The 19,935-nt window shown below is 43.3% G+C and overlaps 1 protein-coding gene across 2 annotated transcripts in view; it reads right to left on the bottom strand.

Annotated features, from left to right (window-relative positions):
• myo1ea (myosin IEa) overlaps positions 1-17,310 on the bottom strand; it is a 40,735-nt gene extending 23,425 nt beyond the window's left edge. For both annotated transcript variants that reach the window (XM_084013738.1, XM_084013739.1), the window contains exons 1-4: positions 17,070-17,310; positions 4,687-4,830; positions 3,707-3,796; positions 2,047-2,141 (exon numbers count right to left, since the gene is read on the bottom strand). In XM_084013738.1, coding sequence (XP_083869864.1) covers positions 2,047-2,141; positions 3,707-3,796; positions 4,687-4,830; positions 17,070-17,072 — 332 coding nt within the window. In that variant the 5' untranslated portion in view covers positions 17,073-17,310. The remainder of the gene's footprint in view (positions 1-2,046; positions 2,142-3,706; positions 3,797-4,686; positions 4,831-17,069) is intronic.
• Positions 17,311-19,935: the final 2,625 nt, after the last annotated feature.

Below are 19,935 nucleotides of genomic sequence, written 5' to 3'. Positions count from 1 at the left end.
TTTTTTTCTTTCTGTGCCTTAAAGTAGAGTCAGGTCGGTAATGCCTCTGTGAGAAATACAGCTGCAGATTGTTAGAAGCTGCTAGAGGAAGAAATGGGAGTCGCTCAGCTTACACAGTAGTCTCTGTCATTGTCCGGGCTTCCTCACTGCACAACTAAAAACTCATATGTTGATGTTTTACTGTTCAGAAACACCTCAGAGCTGCATCTGAGAGCATCGTTTCTTCTTGTGAAATATTCTCCACTTTCAACACAAGCTCGAGGGGAGTTGGCGTCTCATTCTGAGCCCTCGATGTGGACAAGTCTCATTGTTGTGGCGCTGAAATGCTGAAGGCATTGTTAACTTGGACAGAGACTTATTAACCAAACAAGGACATGAGTTGAACAATGCAAGGCAGAGGCACGAACGCTTAAGCATCAACTTTCACAAATCATTACTGACATCAGCTATGGAAAGGATGCACGGCCAACGCGGAGTTCTAGTTTTGGTGGTTTTAAATCTAATAAGGTGCACTGAATTCCTGCAGAACTAGTTTCGTGTACAGTATGTTCAAGTAGGGAGCCTGTTTCCATCTGTTTTAACAGTCTAAAAGACGGAGATGGAGACTAGGAACTGGCATGAAAATGACAAACTATTGATATTGAAAACCAGCAGCAGGGCGATGCAACTAGTCTGAACTGTTGAGCCACTTCAAAGCGGCACAATCAATTGTCCTTCTAGACTAAATAATTCACAAAACAATTCAGTTCCTTGGAAAGGAAGGAGGGGAAAACCTGGATTGGTGCATGAGGTCATGTGCGACAGCTGTGGGGAATAGTACATTGGTGAATCAGCACAATCTCTGGACAAAAGGCTGAATGAACACCACAAGTGGAGAACATGAGCTGTCTGTGAAACGGGATGAATACCGTGGACCAGGAGCCAGTTTGACAGCTGAAGGAATTCAAAGAAGATCCTCCACATCGGACTCATGGATGGTCGTGAATAAAACTAACGAAAACTGTAACACATCTGCTTTTATTCGTGGGATTTAAAGGTTGACTATAAGATGGTCCAAGCTGCTCGTATTCAGCCCCTTCATCACATGCTATAGTCAGCAGATAAACTGCTGCACCACACCCTGCATCCCTCTTATGATTAATGCACACATTTCTTATTTAACGTGTGAAAGCGCTAACGCGGAGCGACGCCGACCACACTGCCTGGCCAGCAGTTCGCAGCGGCCTTTTGTGTGCCGAGACCGGGTTCATCATAAAACCACTTCCATGCTTTTGTTTGCTGATTTAGTTGATCACAAAATCCACCTCGGTGCCTTTATGTGGGAAACTGAACTAGCAACTGCTGGCTGTCCAAACAACGGGCAAAAGTGCTGAAGCAGGGGGCCATTCATCATGAGGTAAGCACTACAGCGCCCGCGGCGCTCAGGTGACTGGGCCAATGGGATAACGCCCCCATCATGACACCACACTTTTCTTGTAGAAAAACATTTACCTACAAACTGCCTGTAAAAGTCCCTAAAAACTCCCTGAATCTAGAGAAAGGAGGGATTTGGGGGCCAAGGGCCACGCAGGTGTTCTTCCTGTTTGGTTTTCTTCCTTTTTAAACCAGGAAGTACAAAAATAGAAACTATTCTCACATCCTGAGCCGAGGCCAGATCCAGCTGTTAGCTGTGCATTGTTGGGTATTTGGATATTAGTGCATCTGATCCTTTAATTTGCATTTCAGCTGAAGGGGATATAATGGAGAGACATGAAAGAAACAGGTCACTCTCAGTCAGTCAGCTGTACTGAATGATGTGGTGGAACCGGTTCTGTTGTCTGGTTCTCCTCCCAACCATTATCACGACCTGCTGCTTTGTTATAACACCTCACGGATCACATTGTCCAGATCACTATCTCCGGTCTGTGTCTCCGACGTTCTCACAGCCTGGATGTTTAGAGATTTGACTCGCTGACACTCAATCAATTTGGGCTGTCACACTTCATTAGTTCATGATTTGTAAAGCAGGCAGAGAACGATAAAGTAATTATGGTTTCAGAGACTTACCTGATGATGACACATTGGTTCTCACTGTCAATCATCATGTTTCTGTACATGTTGTCTGCCAGAGCGTAGATGTGAGGAGGGTTCTCATACTGAGCCTGAGGGTTGACAGAGGAATTCAATTAAAACCAATGGTCAGATGACTTTTGTACCTTTGTAGACGTTGTTAATTGTCTGTGTAGCTCGAGCCTATTTCAGTTTATCCTGTGTGTCATAGACTTCCATTGTTCTCCAAAAACACATCAGTTAGTCAAACTGCTGCACTGGATGAAATATTCCAGCATCATGATGAACACTTCATTTTGACTCAAACCCACATCCTGCTGCTATAAATACTCACTAGAGCACCAGATGTGTATTAATTCACCCCTGAAAATAATGCTTAAAGTCCCAGTCGGCAACATGTGTTTGATCATATTCACTGAAGCCGACACTACGCTCCAATAGAACAACATAAATCATCCGGTTTTAGAATAAAAAGCGTGCCTCTACGTGCACGTAGAGCCTGTAGTTTTACAAAGATCGACAGCGCCCGGATCATCCTGTCCAATCAGCACGCAGGGCTGTGTTCGTGCACACACAGAGCCCCTCCCCCCTCGGGTCGTACCACTATCACAGGGGGGAGGCGGAGGGAAGTAGCAACAAGCTTCTAATTCCTGGTTAAAAACCCAAACGAGGAGGTCCAAAACAACCAAGGAGGAGAAGAAAACACCGGTGGAAAAGAAGGACAAAAAGAAAGATGGCGACGGTGCCCGTGATAAAACCAGAGTCAACATCGGACCCGCGTTTCAAAGGTGGCGTGATCTAAGGGAGTTCAAAGGGCACGGAGTCGTGGGGGAGGAGCTCGGTGGTCGTGGGGGAGGAGCTCGGTGGTCGTGGGGGAGGAGCTTGGTGGTCGTAGGGGAGGAGCTCGGTGGTCGTGGGGGAGGAGCTCGGTGGTCGTGGGGGAGGAGCCTGAGAGTTGGAAACATTCCAAATCTGACAGAATGCCCTCCATCCACCAGACTTGCCGACTGGGACTTTAACAAACATTTTTAACATTTGCTAAAAACTGCAGTGAAATGAGTCGGGAAGTATTGAGGGATGAGACATGTGATTATATTTTATCCCCACTTAGGCCATGAAGACTGATTTCCAGGTTTGTGACACTGAATAGGATGAAACAGGACAGCTTAGATCTTAAATCTACTGCAACGTCGGTACCTTCATGGCTGTTTCAAACTGTCTTTCTGAACTTTGCCCCTGCAGTTTGAGCTGATTACACCATGCAAACCCAGATCCAGTGCACTTAACTGTGATCTTCCAAACTGTTAAACCTGGCATGAGTGTTTTCACAGTCAGTTAGGATACTAGAAGTCTCTCAGTGTGTTCCTGGCCCGAGGAGACGAGCCCTTCTCAGCTGGCCGGCCAAGAGAGGAGGCAGACTCGAACAGGCCGTCCTGTGAAGGAATCGCCAAGTCTTCCTAATGGTTGAGTCAAGTTTCTGACAGAAACATCTGCGCCAGTCCGCTGGAAACTTTGCAGTGCAGCTAACCCAGTTCATTTGAAAGCCTTTGTCCTTCAGACTTCTTAAAGCCCCAGACACACCAGTGCTTTTACAGTTTGAAGGGAGTTTGAATCTCAACAGAAGCCTTTTAATGTGTTCATATAGGATCCTACTTACTGCGCCCTGATACATCTCCACTTCTTTATCCCCGAAGTAAGGCATCTGCTTGAAAGGGTTGATGGAGATGAGCACAGGACCAATATATGTCTGAGGAAGTTATATATTAAAGATCACACAACAAATCAGCAGAAAACACACGGCAAATTCAAATGGTGCCTCACTGGATGTGCAAATAGGTGTTTATAAACGATAAAACATTCCCTGTTTGTGGCAAAACATCTGTATTACATAAGAAATGACGTCCATGAGCATAACGTCAGGAGAGTGTGAGAGTATTTGGAGATCCGAGGCTAAATAAGTATCCTGAAATGACAGAGAATAGACTGGGAATGTAACACTGTGAGGTTTTATGCCCTGAAGCCAAAACGCAAATAAAGCAAATAAAGCTGCTATTGTGGGTGGCCTACAGTGACCCACAGGCTTGGCAGGGAGACCTCACACTATTATAGAGAAGGCCTGACTCAGAGACGTGGAGCCCAACAGTGCCAGCCTTCACCCAAACTTCATAATCCTGAAGCACTGCCAGAGCCCGGATGAAGTTTACGTAATGAGCGGCTCGGCATCGCTGCTCCAAAGAGGTTATTCATTCATTCATCAACTCAGCCCAACGTTGAATGGCGCATGTATGCGTGGCCGCAGCTGCACTTTAGAAACCTAACCCTAGCATTTGTGCGATGCGCTGTATGAAAATGACAGCTCACCATTTAGATCCCCACCACAATCAAAAAAAACATATCAGCTTTTTTTTTTTTAAGTCTAGATTTCACCACTATGCAAGTCTGACTTTGGTGAGGGAGTCTGAGGTGGTTGGAAGGAGGCACAGAGAGGCCCTTTGCCCCGCTCAACACCGACCTATTACTCACTGCTACAACAACACTATGAATGGCCATTCAGCTATTCTGGGAACAGCACGGGTGAGACGGGGGCTCGGATATTTCTCGCCGGGCTGTGAACTGAGATTGTGAGCAAAAGGATACAAAGATGTAGTCATCCATGTATCTCTTCTTGAGGTTGTCCACGATGGCGTCCTCGTTGATCTTGCTGAGCAGCACCATGTCGTCCACGCCGCTGTGTTTGACATTGTGGCTCTGCCAGTGGTACCGGTAGTGGCCCCGGCTCCCCTGCAACAAACACACAAACAACGTGCCATTGTTATTCCACTCGGAGAGACACAATGAGATGGACTCGTCGAGAAGCAGACATCAAGGTGACATTAAAGCAACACTATCACGCATATGAAAACAAGGGTACATTATTATTATCACAGCAACAGAAAAGTCAAAGTGTGCACATTTTCTGATCCCGGCAGCACGATGTGTTTACTCTGAAGGAAAGTGCGAGGTCAGATTCCCAGAAGTGCTTTGTGTTATTTGTCCAAGTGTTAAAGATGCTCCGTCCCAACTTTTATCCACATCCTAACAATCTGGTTTCTCCCTGCATTCCTGTTTTTGTTTTAGCTGAGTGAGTCTCCGGAGAGCTGAGGTCATTCATCATGCGCTATGAGTCAGAGTTGTCTGGCTACTGTGGACGAGGGTCACAATGCGCTGCGAGGAGTGAGTCTCTTTCTCCTGGACTCGGAAACACTCAACGCCGCCGACAGTACTCCGGACATTAGGCAGCAGCAAGTTAACTCTTGACTCCCTCCATCTTTAGTGAGGAAGTGGTTGGAGACGCAGAGTTGCAGTCGAAACAACAAAAACACCCCATAGCCTCAGTCATACTTCAACAGCAAGATACTGTACTTTATGGAACTGATTATTATTTATCTACATGTTAGCCGCCCTAGATGATGAATGGCTCCTTCCACTTTGGTTCAGACTGAAATATCTCGACTAGTGTACAGACATTCATGGTGCCCAGAGGATTAACCCTCCTTGTGTGATGCCCTGAGTTTTCACCTAGCGCCACCATGAGGTTGATATTTTTGGCTTTTAATAAAATGATCACCTTGCGGGGAGATTTCGTTGCTCAACTGCTGTTTACAAGGTAAAACAATGTAATTACTGTACTTGTATGTTTTGAGGTTGTAGAGTTTTAATAATATAAAGCACAGAAAATATCATAAAATGCAAAAACATACTGTTTATACACTAAATATCCACAAACTAATCTTCAGTGGTGGAAACAATCGCTCTACAAACAACACATCTGTGAGTAAAACAATAATAAATATGGAGTTGCTTAATAGATGAAACAAAAAGAGCAAATCCCTGCTTCACAAAGTAACGTCACAATAGCAAATAAACCAGTGGAAAGTAATTATGCATTTACTAATTAACTGTAAATTACTGAGCCAAGGAGGAGGGCCGGCAAACTTTTAATATCCTCCAGGGTGACTGTATTCTTTACAGCAAAATGAAAACCACTTTACAGACTCGGTCCTAGCATGGGAGTCGACAGAGAACGTTAACAGCCTTTCACCCTAATTCAGCGGGTATTTCCCCCCCCGGAGGGAAGCAGCAAATTATAGCTTGATTAATTCTCCAGATCACACACATTAACATGTTTTACAGCTTTTTTAGGTGCGGCAGAGGGAGATGCTGCTTCCTCGTGACAACAGGCAGTTGTCACTCTCAGGAAGAAATCACCTCCAGACAAGGACAAGGCACATCCAGGAAAGGTAGAAATGCATAGAAACAGGTCACAAATCACAAATGTGGTCTCAGAGTGCTCTGTGAACTTGATTCAATGAGGGAGAGACTTTAGAAAAAAAGGTATAAAAAGGGAGAAAGAAGAAGAAATCTACCTTTCAGGAAGAACATTCAATGGTTAGAAGGTATAGTTACGATGCTGAGAACATAGAATGATGATCAGGTACATCACAAATAATATTGGGCAAATATTGAGTTTGAAAAGACAGTTTCAGGCAGTGTTTGGAGTGAATATTATGTAGATGTTGAGCCTGTATTCAATGATGTCACTCATTAACTCAAAGGCTCTTTCATTCAGGTAATTACCAGCTGCCACCCGCTTATTAACAGTAATGGTTGAACAGATGAAACTATTTTTTCTCAAAGCGGAGGCTGGCGCAACCACTTGGTGAAAACAACGTGCTATATTTAACAACAGAAGATGCCCCATGGACAGTGCTTCTCTTTTTCCAGTTATGCTTCTCCCTTGGGTGCAGCCAGCGCAGCCGAAACAATACAACAGCAAACAATAAGATGAAGCAAAATGCAAAACCTGTAAAAATGTAATTTCTCAATGGAATAGTGTCCGGTGTGTCCTGGTGTGCCCTGGCATCTTAACCTCCGTGTGCTTATAGAGTCAAGAAGGGAGAGGTAATAAGCAAGGAGACGTAGGAGGTAAACATCAAATATTCTGATGATCGTTTCTTCTGTTTTCATTCAGGCCTTGTTTAATGAGGCAGGAGGACTAACAACACTGTTGCTTACAGCAGCAAACTGAGGGAGTCGCTGCACAGGGGAGGAGGGCTGCACGCTGCAGCCTATATACACACAAAGACTGCTGGGAGGTGCCTGAAACAACCACTGCTGCTGCTGAGCAGCCCCGAGCTGCCAGGGGTCAAGGGTCGCTACACTCAAGTGATTGTAGTAGGTGGCGGAGGGCTGGAGGGTCACTCTCCTGACAAAGATTTCTGTTCAGGGCCAAGTTTGGATCAGCTATTCATAAAGATGCTTCCTTACATCAGCAGACAATACAGGAAGTGTGTGTCACTGGTCACAAAAATAAGTCCATCCATTCAAACCGGTGTGAACACCATTGCTTGTATTATATAGGCTGTATGATAGACAACCCATTGAGTGGCGAGGCTGTCATAAGTGTACACATGCACACACAAGGGACACGGGCACAAATAGTGGCCATAGCAACCATCGCTATGGAACCACAGACTTCCTCCTGAGCACAGCGACACACTCATTAAAGCACCGGCGGCTTCACAGGCCTGATGTATTGTTTTTGATCAGATATATGATATCTCAATCAATGGAAGGATAAGACAGTATTGACTTGATCAGTTTTCCCGATGAAAATCATTCAGACCAAAACCAAACTACGGAAGCAGACCTTTCCCCAGAAGTTAAATACAAAGGAATTTCAATAGTAGTCTTGATCCATAAGCCCAGGGTTTCCCTCCATGCAAATACCATTACCATATATGGAGAGGGCTGAGCAGCTCTGGCTCGGGGTACAGGAAATGGCTGGGTTTGATTCAGTATCATAAGCGGCACTTTTCCCCTCATTTCTCCCTTCTGTGCCGCTCTCCTTTTCCACACCAGGATCTGAGTCCGCCATATGTGAAGACTACGTTTCTGCTTGGCCTCACAAATCTGGAGAAAAGCCACGGGAATATAAATTCCTGCATTCTAAAATAAGAAACCCGTCGTGAATCACTCCGTACCAGAAGTCTCTCCTGGTTGTCATCATCAGATTAGAAAAGGCTATTTTAATGAAGCAGGAGTAAAAACTGCAGGACGTATTAGTCGAAGCCTCTGAAGCTAAATCTGGTTTAAGAGCACAGCCTTCTTGGTGCTCCGAGGCGGACTTAGAGCTCATGTACCGAATGCAACGCCAGGAAAATGCCCAAAGCATTTCAGTGGATGTGACTTTGACTTGGGCCTGGAGTGGACCGCTTTAGGACAGACCACATGTCTGATAAGCCCCAAATGTATAAGATTAGGAGTGCCAGCATGTGCCAGCATACTTGACCTGATTTCTAAAGACGACCGTAAAATATAACGTTTCTGAAAACATTCTGAAAGACAGTTTTATAGTAGAATTATAGCTTTGATAATATAGTCAAACTACATGTTTTTTTGTCTAAATCAGACCTTACACGAGGGTAATCTATTTATCAGATGCAGCAACTATATAAACTGTTTTTTTAGAATAGTTAAAGAGCAACTTGAGGGGTCAAAGAACAGATGATGCTCCATTTTAGAGATGGATGTAGGGCAATGATTAACTGGCCAACAGCAGAGATTCACATACGATGGCTATTTCCACATTGTTATCAGTCCACACCAATGTGAGCTAAGAGTGAAGACCAGAGTACTGTAATGTGGTAAACATGTGTCCCAAATTAAAGCACAAAATAAGGGTAATTCCACTCATGGAGGAGAGTTTCTAAAAGACTCCCAGTCAATGAAATTCATTGTGTTTTTGTGTGTGTTACTCTAATTGGTCTACATTTTGTCAATTTAGTCACCTCACAAAACAAGTTATTCCCTGATGCGTGTTGGAGACCGCCGCACGGTCAAATCTGCACGCTATAATCTGACAGACAAAATATTTGATGCAGCAATCAGGCACTCCGAGCACCATTCCAGTGGTTTTGTGTGTTTTAGCCCATTAACTCCAAATCACGTATTCTTTATGCTGCTGACGATGATTTTCCAAATCATACCAGAAGGTTTTCATTGTTTTCCTTCCCCTTAAACAGGTCATTTCAGAACAGCGTGGAAATCAAGACGATTAAAGCTTGCTTGTGAGAGGACAATCCATCATACAAAGCACCGGGCCAACAGTAAACATGCTTACGTCGTGTGTCATTCTTCTTTGTCTCGTACAACAGGACACTATTTCAAACTCCTAACGGGGCTTAAATATGTTCCAGGTCCGTCCACTCCTGAACGGTGCCAAAAGAAGTCAGGGAATCGCTCCGACACACTTCCACGCCAGTATTGTGTGGGTTGATTTTGACCAGATTTTTGCCCCTGCTCCTTGTTGGAATCCAAAACCATATCAGGTTTGTTCTAAACTAAACAGAGCTTAAGGAGGTATTACTCTCTAAACAGCATTTCCACCTGGTCTCTCCTGCCTGTGTTTGCATTTTGTTCAGGATCACTCACTGCGTGTAATCGGACCAGATGCAGATTAAACTGCTGACTGGGACGGTTGGTCTATCCAAGGTAGACACACACACACACACACACACACACACACACACACACACACACACACACACACACACACACACACACACACACACACACACACACACACACACACACAGTCTTCAAGGATCTTCTTACTGAAGACTGAATTGCATATTTGAAGCTTGTAATTGTTTTTTGGGTTTTTTTGTGCTAAAAACATAAAAAATCAACAGTGAAAGTGCATGACCCCCCCCCCCCCCCCCCCCAGCAACATTGAATGAATGAATGATTTATTTATTTCAAACATGTGAACAATATCTTACACTTGAAGCACTAGTCCATAAAAGCCTTTGTATGTTTGAAAAGGAGAAGAAGCACTAGCGTATTAATTCCTACCCCTTCTCCACTTAGTACCTAGTACTACAGGTTATCTTACTAACAAACAACAACACCATAACTAAAATAACTAAAATAAATGACAAGTATGGCAAAATGTGAGAACCCTAGTGTTTGTCATACCCCTCTTCTTCCCTCTGAACCCTGAAGATACCTGCCCAGGTCATTTCCTTTTTAGAAGCAAATCCACATCCTTTTCTACTGACTTCTAACTGACATGCAGTCACATTTGGCTCTTCACCACACAGGGGAGGAAGACTGAACACGTGTGAGACGTCTGTTCTGATTATATGGTGAAATATATACCCTGCAGCCTCATATATAAACTTTTAGATACACAGTCTCTCTTTTAAAACATCTTCATCATCCACGAGGCCAGAGGACCTCACTTGGGTCACATCCAGTCACATAGCAAGATGTCGCTGCAGTGATCCAAGCCGAGGATTGCCTTGTGAATTAAAACAGCTCTGACCTGGTGATTATTGTCATATATGGGTCAGACTAATCTCCGATGAATGCAACGCCTTGGGGCCAAGGTCACAGGACACGTGAAATGTGTACTAGCCTGATAATGAATATAAACTCATTTATCCTTGTTGAAGATAGTCGGGAGCAGAAAATATCCTTGCATTTCATAACTTGAGCGGTCACTTGCAGATAATTGGGACGGCAGCAGCATGAATAATGCAGAGCAAGAAGCCTCATTCTCTGTTTCCGTGTCTAGATTTCTCACACTGTTATGGATGTGAGCTGCTTGAAGTCACACACAAGAGAGGAATGAATGGAAATACATGATTCTGCTAGGATTTGGTAACATGAGCGTTGACTGGTTTTGATGATAGTGCTGTGCCTAAAGGGCAGGGCTGAGCACCGTCCCACCCAGAGAAAGAGGACATAATGAAGTGTGAACAGATACTGGACGACTTTTAACACGTCGCAGACACAGTTTCAGCTTTACAGTGGCAGCGCTGGAAAAAACGTGCTGGTTTTAAACGTCTCTTAAATGAACGACAGCAGCAATAAGGATGCTAATAAAACATGATATCAAAGACGGTGTGGTTTCATTCAGCTGAAATCCGAAGAGACGTGTCAAAGTGCTGTACATTTTCTTTTTAAAAGCAGCCTCAGTAGTGGTTGAATGTAAACAAACCATCGGCAGTGGAAACTCATTCACGGCCATGCCTTGTACCACAACAGGGCTGCAGTCTCAGGTTTCAATCAGCGAAATCAAAACCAGCATCTTCCCTGGTAGCAACTGAACACATGCAAATGCATCTCAGACACAAATTGCAGACTCTTTCAATCTGAAGCCGAGGAGGGAGGAAAGCTTTGACGGAGGGAATCATCGGTTTGGTAAAATGCCACCAAACATGTCGGGGTTTTCTGCGTTTCCTGCCACTCATGAATTATTATAATGCCTCCATCACTTCTTCAGATGGGAAAGGAAAATCATGCACTCATCACTGGAGTTTTGACAAATAAATTGAGAAAAAAAAGACAGAATCTGGCATTTAGAGAAGACATCTTTGTAAGGGGGATGTGAGCTTTGATAGCATTTTATGTTTTTCACTACATAATAAAGCCTCCAGTATTTCACAATGTGGTATGAACAGAAATACCCTCCTGTGTCAGCACTAAGAAGATACGGTGGCAGCTCACTCTAAAACAGCTGCCGGGAAAGAAGCAAATTACTAAAGTCAAAGTCTACAAAGAGAGCTTCTGGCTGAATATTGATATTGTTGTAATGAATAAACCTGAAACAGAGCTCCAGGACTCATCAGAAAACAGACATATCTGCTAAAAACATGTCAAATTAGAGGAATTCTTCAGCCGTGTGCCAAACCTGTTTGGGTCTTGAGTACAGTGCTCATTGGTCGCCGCTCCCTTTCATTGGTCAAAGGTGCCTCACATTATCGTGAGAAAGGTCAGACAAGGTCGTCCTTGTGCTTTAATCTGAGAGCAAGAATGCATATTCTCGACAGTACGTTCTCTTCTGCAGAGTGTTTTTAGTTTGTTCAAGAACCATAGGAGGCTCTATATTAATATATGCATGAGGCCGATGTAACTTACTGTAACAGAAAGTAATAAAAGTTTAGACTGCATATTTGGAACTGTATTAACAAGTGCATTAGTGTTTTCAACTGCAGGTTTGTTGGGTGGAGGGTGTGGTGCATGCATTTGACAAATGGGAGTTTAATGAGATTGACTTTTTCAACTCCACCAAAGTGAAATCAGTCGTACTGTACCTAGAAGCATGACTCAGCTGTTTTAATGCATGCACAGATGCATGCTGCTTCCCAGCATGTGGTGAACGGTTGATGATGCATCTCCTAATTAAAGAGCCGCGCCAAAGTGTTAAACAGAAATACACACTCACAGATGTGTTCATCTTGAGTTTGTAAAACAAGAGGGTAAAAAAAGAGCATCTTTGATAAATTAGTGGCGTGACTTAAAACAAGAAGTGCATCAAAGTTTGCAGTCGCTTCCTCGGCGTCATGTCAGTGATTTATCGGCCTTTTATGAGCAACAACAAGCTGTCTGAGTGCGGGAATGGAAATCCTACTGGAGGGTGATAAGAAAAGCAGAGTGAAATTCACCACGCAAAAGATCATGAATGATAGCAATTAAAACGGAGCAGACAGACATCAGACTGTCACAAAGAGGAACATTGGCTGCTAACACACAGCAACTGTTATCATTTTCTAAAATAAACAGTTTAGAAATCACGAGTACATGCACATCAATATTTATTGACTGCAAATCTATCCTGCTGTTCATTGCAGTTTAGAAACTTCCTTTGATTTATAGTTTTCAGATCTTTTGACTGCCAGATCATCAGAAAACAAAGCTGATGTATTATTTATTTATATGCTATTTTTGTTTTATTCATTTTATTGTGACCCTGCAATAAATAAGCACTGACATAGTATAGTGTAGTGCACTGTAAATCCCTGTTTAAGGATGAAAATACCCCTTTGTTCAATAGGATACTATTCCAACACTCGCTGCATGATTACATAGTGAGAAATGCGCTGAGTCAGCCCTGCCATGGGGCTGGTGCCAAAAAAGACAACTAATTCAAACCAGCTAATTTTGACTTTGTTTCCAGTCAGTCACGTCATGTCTCTCTAGAGGAACACAACAGCTGACAAGACTTTTAAAAGACTGGGTTCTTCTTCTGTCTACTGTGTTTTTCCCACATGGTCTGAGCCAAAAGTATACATGCACCACTTGACTTGCTGTGGACATCACTGTGAGATATTCATGTGAACACCTCATCACTGCCCGTGGATAAACAATTTCACAATCTACAGGCCAAACTGGCAGCGACATGAAGATAAACGAGGTTTCCACTGGACGGAGTATGAGGCTGAACACTGGCTGGCATGTGATGATGGAAAGCGATCAGAGCAGATAACCGGGGCACGAGAGTCTGAGCTTGTTGCCCGTTGACGATGGGGGAAGTCATACATGCAAATAGGACACATGATGGTTCATGATCCAAGAACAAGGAAAGCAAACTAAACAGGCATTGACATGCATTACATGGAGCAGTACTTATATGATCATGTTGACTCAGATAAGAACATTTATAACGAGGAGCAGTTATTCTGTACTAAATTACCTCATTCAAGTAAAAGAGAAGAGGTCTGTTCAGCCATTGGGAATGATCTCATCATTTCTGAGCATTGGGCTTTTTTTAAAACATTACATACAATGAGGTTCAGCACAGACGCTGAGATGCTAAAGATAATTCATCACCTCTTATCAGCATCAGCATCTACCCCTAATTTCAATTTCAAATCCAGATGTGTTGTGTAAAAAACAAAACCCAGACAGGATTAAACCCCTGTATTAACACATGAAGAGTCGCCAGAGGTTCTGTGACTCTCTGCTGTACTTTGGTGGTGCATCGAGCTCAGACAATCCATCCAATAGTTGTTGAGACATTTAACTCAAACAGCAAATGTCAACTTAATGGTGGCACCACATGAATAATCAGGCGAGGATCAAAGCCGTGAGGATTTAACCTCTAGTCAACATCTGGACCAAATTCAACGTCAACACATCTAAAAGTTATTGAGATATTGCCGTCGGACATTGCCATTCCTAGAGCTACGTCACTAGCATGGCTAGAAATGTAATTAGATTATATATTATAGTTTAGACTACCTTATAAATATTACAGCCGTGTACTTAGTAGCCCTGTGATAGGCTGGTTACCTGTCCAGGTGAACCCTGCCTTCGCCCAATGACAGCTGGGATCGGCTCCAGCCCCCCCGCCACCCTGAATACAGGATAAGTGGTAGACGATGGATGGATGGATATACTTATTAGTCAAGTCTGTTTTTTGCTAGGAGTAGTTGCATCCCCCATCGTTGTGAGGGGAAACATGGCAGCTGGGACGACAGAACCAGAACCACTTGTGAGTGGACGAGCGGAGTAAAGGCGCCCATGGTTGGTGGTTAGGTTGAAAACAGGGCTGAGACAAAATGTAGAGCCACGCTGTGCAGCTACGCTGTAATCTGGGCCACAGGATGGGCAACAAACACACTGCTGGGGGGGCAAAGAGTCATGAGAAGTGCCCCTCACCCCACCACTTCCAGGGTTCAATATCCTGTTCACATTTACAAGAATACTAGAGGCCTTGATGTCACCACTGGGTGACTCACTGATGGAGCATGAATATAAAAACAGCCATCCTTTATGTTTAACTAGCAAAAGGAGGCCTGCCACCTCGTCTCTAATGTTTCATTTGGCAGCCGCAACAATAAACAAATAAAAAAAGAAATTATTGACCGTAATCCACCCTCTTGCATCATGTGCAAGAGGAAGTTGAGGATTCCAACAAATCAAATGGTGGTATGTTCTTCTACAATAAAAGGCGGATCAGATGCATGGCTCCATGCCTGAAGTTTCAGAAAAACATCTGATATGTTGGCCAATTTTGAAGATGAAGTGAGCGTGGGGTCCATCTCTACAGTATAACAAGACGATGAAGGTTTTTCATCATTGGACGTGCTCATGTGCAACAAAACGTAAAAGCAGGTGTGAGCCATAAAGTCAAGGATTAAATAATAAAAGTAATGGAAATACTGAAAATAGAGAAAAACAAGATTTGGGTGCAGACTCACAAACTCGACTGTAATCAACATCTTGCAATGTGCAATTTATTTGCTTCTCACATCTAGAATGATTTAAGTGCACCGGCGTAAAGAAGTCCACACTCGTGAGGTCCGGCATCACAAATCCGGCAGAGCTTTGAAAACATAGTCGGAGATGATGGAGGGCGTGTGTGAGAGCGTACTCAACCACAGCGACAAGCCTAACGAGTTCCCCAGGTCCACAGGGCTGGTGCTCGTCCTGTTTACGGAGAAAGGGCTTGAATTCCTGAGCAAATCTCTACAGCAGTGATCGGTTTGAAAATGGAGTGCCAGCTTTGAAATGAAGGGGAGATGGGGGTTACTCAGTACGCACCTCCCTACAGGAGAAGCTAATGCAAACCATCTGCTGTCATAGCGACTTGCTATTCAGAATCTGGCAGAGAGGCGAGCGATACTGGTGTCTGCTGCTCCAGACGGTTAGCATGACAATCAGACTACTTTCTTTCTCTTCTGCTTCTCGCCCTACATGAGCGGATACTCTCCTGAAGCTCTGCTAAAAAACAAACAAACCTTAAACAGGTATCCTGAGCACATCTTCAAAGCCACTCCTGAAACGTCCTTCATTTTCATTTAAATGCAGAAGTTAACTATTATCCGTAGCTGGAGGGTATTTAGAGTTACCTCACAGTAAGAAAACCACTCTGCTGACTGTTCATTTACTCTAAAATGAAAAAAATCCAACTTTAACAGAAGTGTTACTCCACAAGAGCAGAAATAAAGCAGAAATGTTGCAGAAATGCATTACCTCACAGCTCAAGTGCAAAAGGTTGAATATGCTGACTGCATATTCAACCTTTGTGCTTTTGGGTTTGTCTCTGGGCAACCCGACCTACGGGTTCAACACAACGGTCTGGATAGCAGAACGCTAACAGGTTTCAGTCCTTCCTGTTGTAAATAGACATTGTTTGCCTGTCTGTGGACCAAGCAACAGGTTTGAAGCATGACACATGCTGTACAGAGACAAAAGGCTCACAACTCGACAGATGTTCGCTTATTCTGTTAAGATAAAGGGGTTTTTTTTCCACCTTTATATTCCTGAAGGCAAATATAAACTTGAGGGAAACGACACCTCAATTAGTTAGAAGTAATGTATCCAAAACCAAAGAAGCAGCCATATAATCAAAGATTCTGCATCACATTTGTATTATTATTATTATTATTATTATTATGCTGAACAGCCAAAGTGGGAACATGGCTAATAGAACAGACTCAGGGAATTGTTGTCAAAACACGACGGCGAGGCCACACGACCTTCTTCATAACTTAGCTTCAGGCATGTCTGCTTCAGGGATGGCATTCAGTAACCAGGAAAAACCTGTCTCTATGAAATGCAAACACACACACACACACACACACACACACACACACACACACACACACACACACACACACACACACACAACAATGCTGCACAACACACTCCACCTGACACATGCTTCTCAGCTGCCACTCCTTCCAAGACCAACCTGTTTTGAGAAGAATGCTGCACCTAATGAGTAAAAGTATTTAGCAGTGACGTCACAACCCCAGGCAGGTCTAATTGGACAGCTCTGGGTCAGTGCTGTCTAATTACTTTCACCGGAGCCCATAAAAAGTCTCCAGGACTTTGGGAGGGACTGTCAGGATGAGGAGGAGGAGAGGTGTCAGAGACCCACAGAGGGGACTGATGATAATTGTGGGCAGAAACTAAATAAAAATACATTTAAAAACTAAATAATTAAAGAAATACCAACAAATGTTCTCACAAAAATAAAGTAATCTATCAAGTGAAGTAAAAAATGGATGCATTTAGATTTGATGGGAACCATAACAGAACTAATTAAAACTTTTGGGGACATAATTGTTCATATATCGTTTCCACGTCTACTGAGCCATAAGGAAGCCTGTGTTTAAATATGGATTATGGCTGTACTCAGTAACCCGCGTCATCATATCTCTGCCAGTGTAAATATCACTCACCATCCTCGGGCTTCAAAACAACCGTCGCAGTCTTCTGTGTCGTATCAGTGTGGGAAAGAAAAAAGAAAAAAGAAAAGAAAAGTCTGTAGCGGTTAAACCTCCGAGGACAAAATCCAAGTGTGCAGGTTCCCGATAAAGTCCAGAAAGCTGGGGGTCATGGATCCTCAGCGGTGCCCTGCGTCCATCGTGCGGACCTTCGCTACGCTGACAGCGGCGTTGAGACGCGGAGAGAGTCGGTAAGTTGAGCAGTGTCCTCAAAACTCGGCTCGAAAAGCACAACACAGGAAACGGAGCCAGGAAGGTCCAATCAATGGACGCTACACGAGGAATATGCTTAAATATTCATTAGGCGCTGGGAGAGACGCAACTGCGCATGCGCGCTGACTACAACACACTGGACTCTCTCCGTTAGAGCTTTCTACCAACGTTTATCCGAACTTTAGTCTTTCTGTGTGCTTGACCTTTGAACTGACGTCACCAATGAAGCCGTTTAGCCTCCTGACAGGTCCATCAGTGACAGAAGTCATGCTTTTTGCATGTATTGATTCAAGTTGTATGAAGGATCAATATTTCCCTTTTTGTTCCCATGCTGAATATGGAATAATCATTAGAACTAAACACACACAGCTACACAGGGTCTCTGTATCGATATAATCCACTTCCTGTCCATTTATAACAGCTTTAAATTATATATTAATACATTGATTTTTTTTAAAGGGTTGTTCCCAAATTGTAAAATAAAAATAAATATGTAATAAAATGCAAGTCTCAATGGAAAGCTCTTTTGAAGTGCATGGGTGTCTCACAGCCAGTCTCCTGCCAGACTGAGGCTCGCCTTGAAATGATGCTGGGCGGTGGGGCGACTCTCTGGGTGTAACCTGTTTAACAGGCTGCCTCTGTGTGTGTGTGTGTGTGTGTGTGTGTGTGTGTGTGTGTGTGTGTGTGTGTGTGTGTGTGTGTGTGTGTGTGTGTGTGTGTGCTGACTCACATCTGAGTCTTATTCTAAAAATACTTTTAAAATTTGTACTTTTACATCTAAGATAAATATCAAAAGCAATGTGAATTGCTCACCACAACACATTGAAGTCTCACTCACTAGTCCTTAATATTACTGCCCAATATGTCAATCATCTATAATGTCAATGAAAAATGTTTCCACCTGTATTGACAGACAGACAAAGAGAAGTGTCATAATGTATAAATAATAGGTAAATGAGGTATGATGCATGGAGCTTTGGTGATGTGTTGGTGCAGTGTTTTGTCACCACCTAGTGAACATTAAAGGCAGAAGTCCATCACATAAGCTACTGTAGATCCTGTGATAACAACGGGGCATTTACCATTGCATCATGAAAAATATATCCAGGTGTTTAAACTGGAGTGTGGAACTTTTGTCTCCAGTCGTTGTATGGCACCACATTCATCAGTGACGGCACATCTTACTGACTTTGTAGGGTAGATGGCTCCCCCATGAGGAACTAAAAGGATAAGGCAAAAGCATGTGGACGGTGTTTTTGTAATTACTCTCACTGCCAGAAGGGACATGTATCCGCCCAGAGGAGACATGTAGATATTAGAGATCACGGATTTGAACTCTAAATAGTAACTTTCTTGCCGGAACAAACTGCATAACAGCTTTTGCTGGCTCTCGATGGCTCACAGCTAATGGTGCAAACAGCTCTAACAGTGAAAACAACAACAGTGCTGACAGAGCTGACGTGTTTAACTGAGGAGAAACCACAGAGTGGCTGTTATGCCTCTGATGCCATCAGTCAGGGTGATGTTATCAGCTGTAAGCGCCATGAGCAGAGAGATAGACAGCGGGGCACCTCATGGCAAAGGAACGCTCAGAAAATACACAACTTTATTCTCTGCTCAGGATGACATCCTCTGAATAGTTCTTTGCTGCTAAAACTATATTAATGCTCTAAATGTTATATTAAAGGAGTAACTTAACCACTATTTTTCAGCTGAAAATCAATATACAGGTTAGCTGTTGATGGATTCAGGTCAAGGTGTTTTGTACTTGTTGGTATCTGGCTCATTTGCTTGAGAATGCTGCAGGAATGAGTGTGCATTTTTGCACTTTCAGCTCCCTTGTCAAAGTCCCTAGTCAAAGGGTTTTTCTGAATGGGTTTTTGGTGATGCAATAAGGTTTGTGGTTAACAAAAGCTGAAGGGATTTCAACATTTTGTTCTACAATATAAAATCAAGAAATGGTCCGTGCATCAAGTATTAGTATAGTGGTAGTAATTCATGTTGTATAATGAACAATGTCAGTTTCAGGGTAGTGACTACTACTACAGTGATACTGTACATACTTGTGATGAATATCAGCATAAAGTGAACATGAATTTTGGTTTAATAATGTTAGTATTAATGCTAGATAGTATAGCAGAAATGTTTCTAACTTTTCTTCATGTGTCTGCGTTTACTCTGCTGTGATTGCAGGTTTATTCGGGGACCGGTTGTTGTACACCTGTAGCTTCCTGTGTGTTTGCGTCATATATATTTTAATTTAATCCAGATCATCTATCAAAGATAGTGTTACAAATGTTTCTGTTTATCCTAGAGTTTGGTTATTTTGTGAAATAAAGTTACTATGGAAAAAAAAAGAAGGCCGACCCGAGCCTTTCGCCCGTGAGCCTGGTCAGTGTCTCATGGGAGTTGTAGTCCATTAGTGGTGGTCTGGATGAATACAAACAAAACAACTGTTTTATATATATAAAGTAGTATCTATGAGTCCGGTTATAATGTGCGCAGTGTGTCCCGGGGTCCTGGTTCAGCTTTCCAGGCGATAAAAGAGTGTCGATGCAGAAATCTCCGCCGAGCAGCGGAGCCCGGAAGTGGGGCTGGACCTCGGCTC

This window comes from Eutrigla gurnardus (assembly GCF_963514095.1).
Source record: "Eutrigla gurnardus genome assembly, chromosome: 1".
In the NCBI taxonomy this organism is placed as follows: domain Eukaryota; kingdom Metazoa; phylum Chordata; class Actinopteri; order Perciformes; family Triglidae; genus Eutrigla; species Eutrigla gurnardus.
The sequence above is the reverse complement of the archived record's forward strand: the minus strand, read 5'-3'. Positions and strand labels throughout refer to the sequence as shown.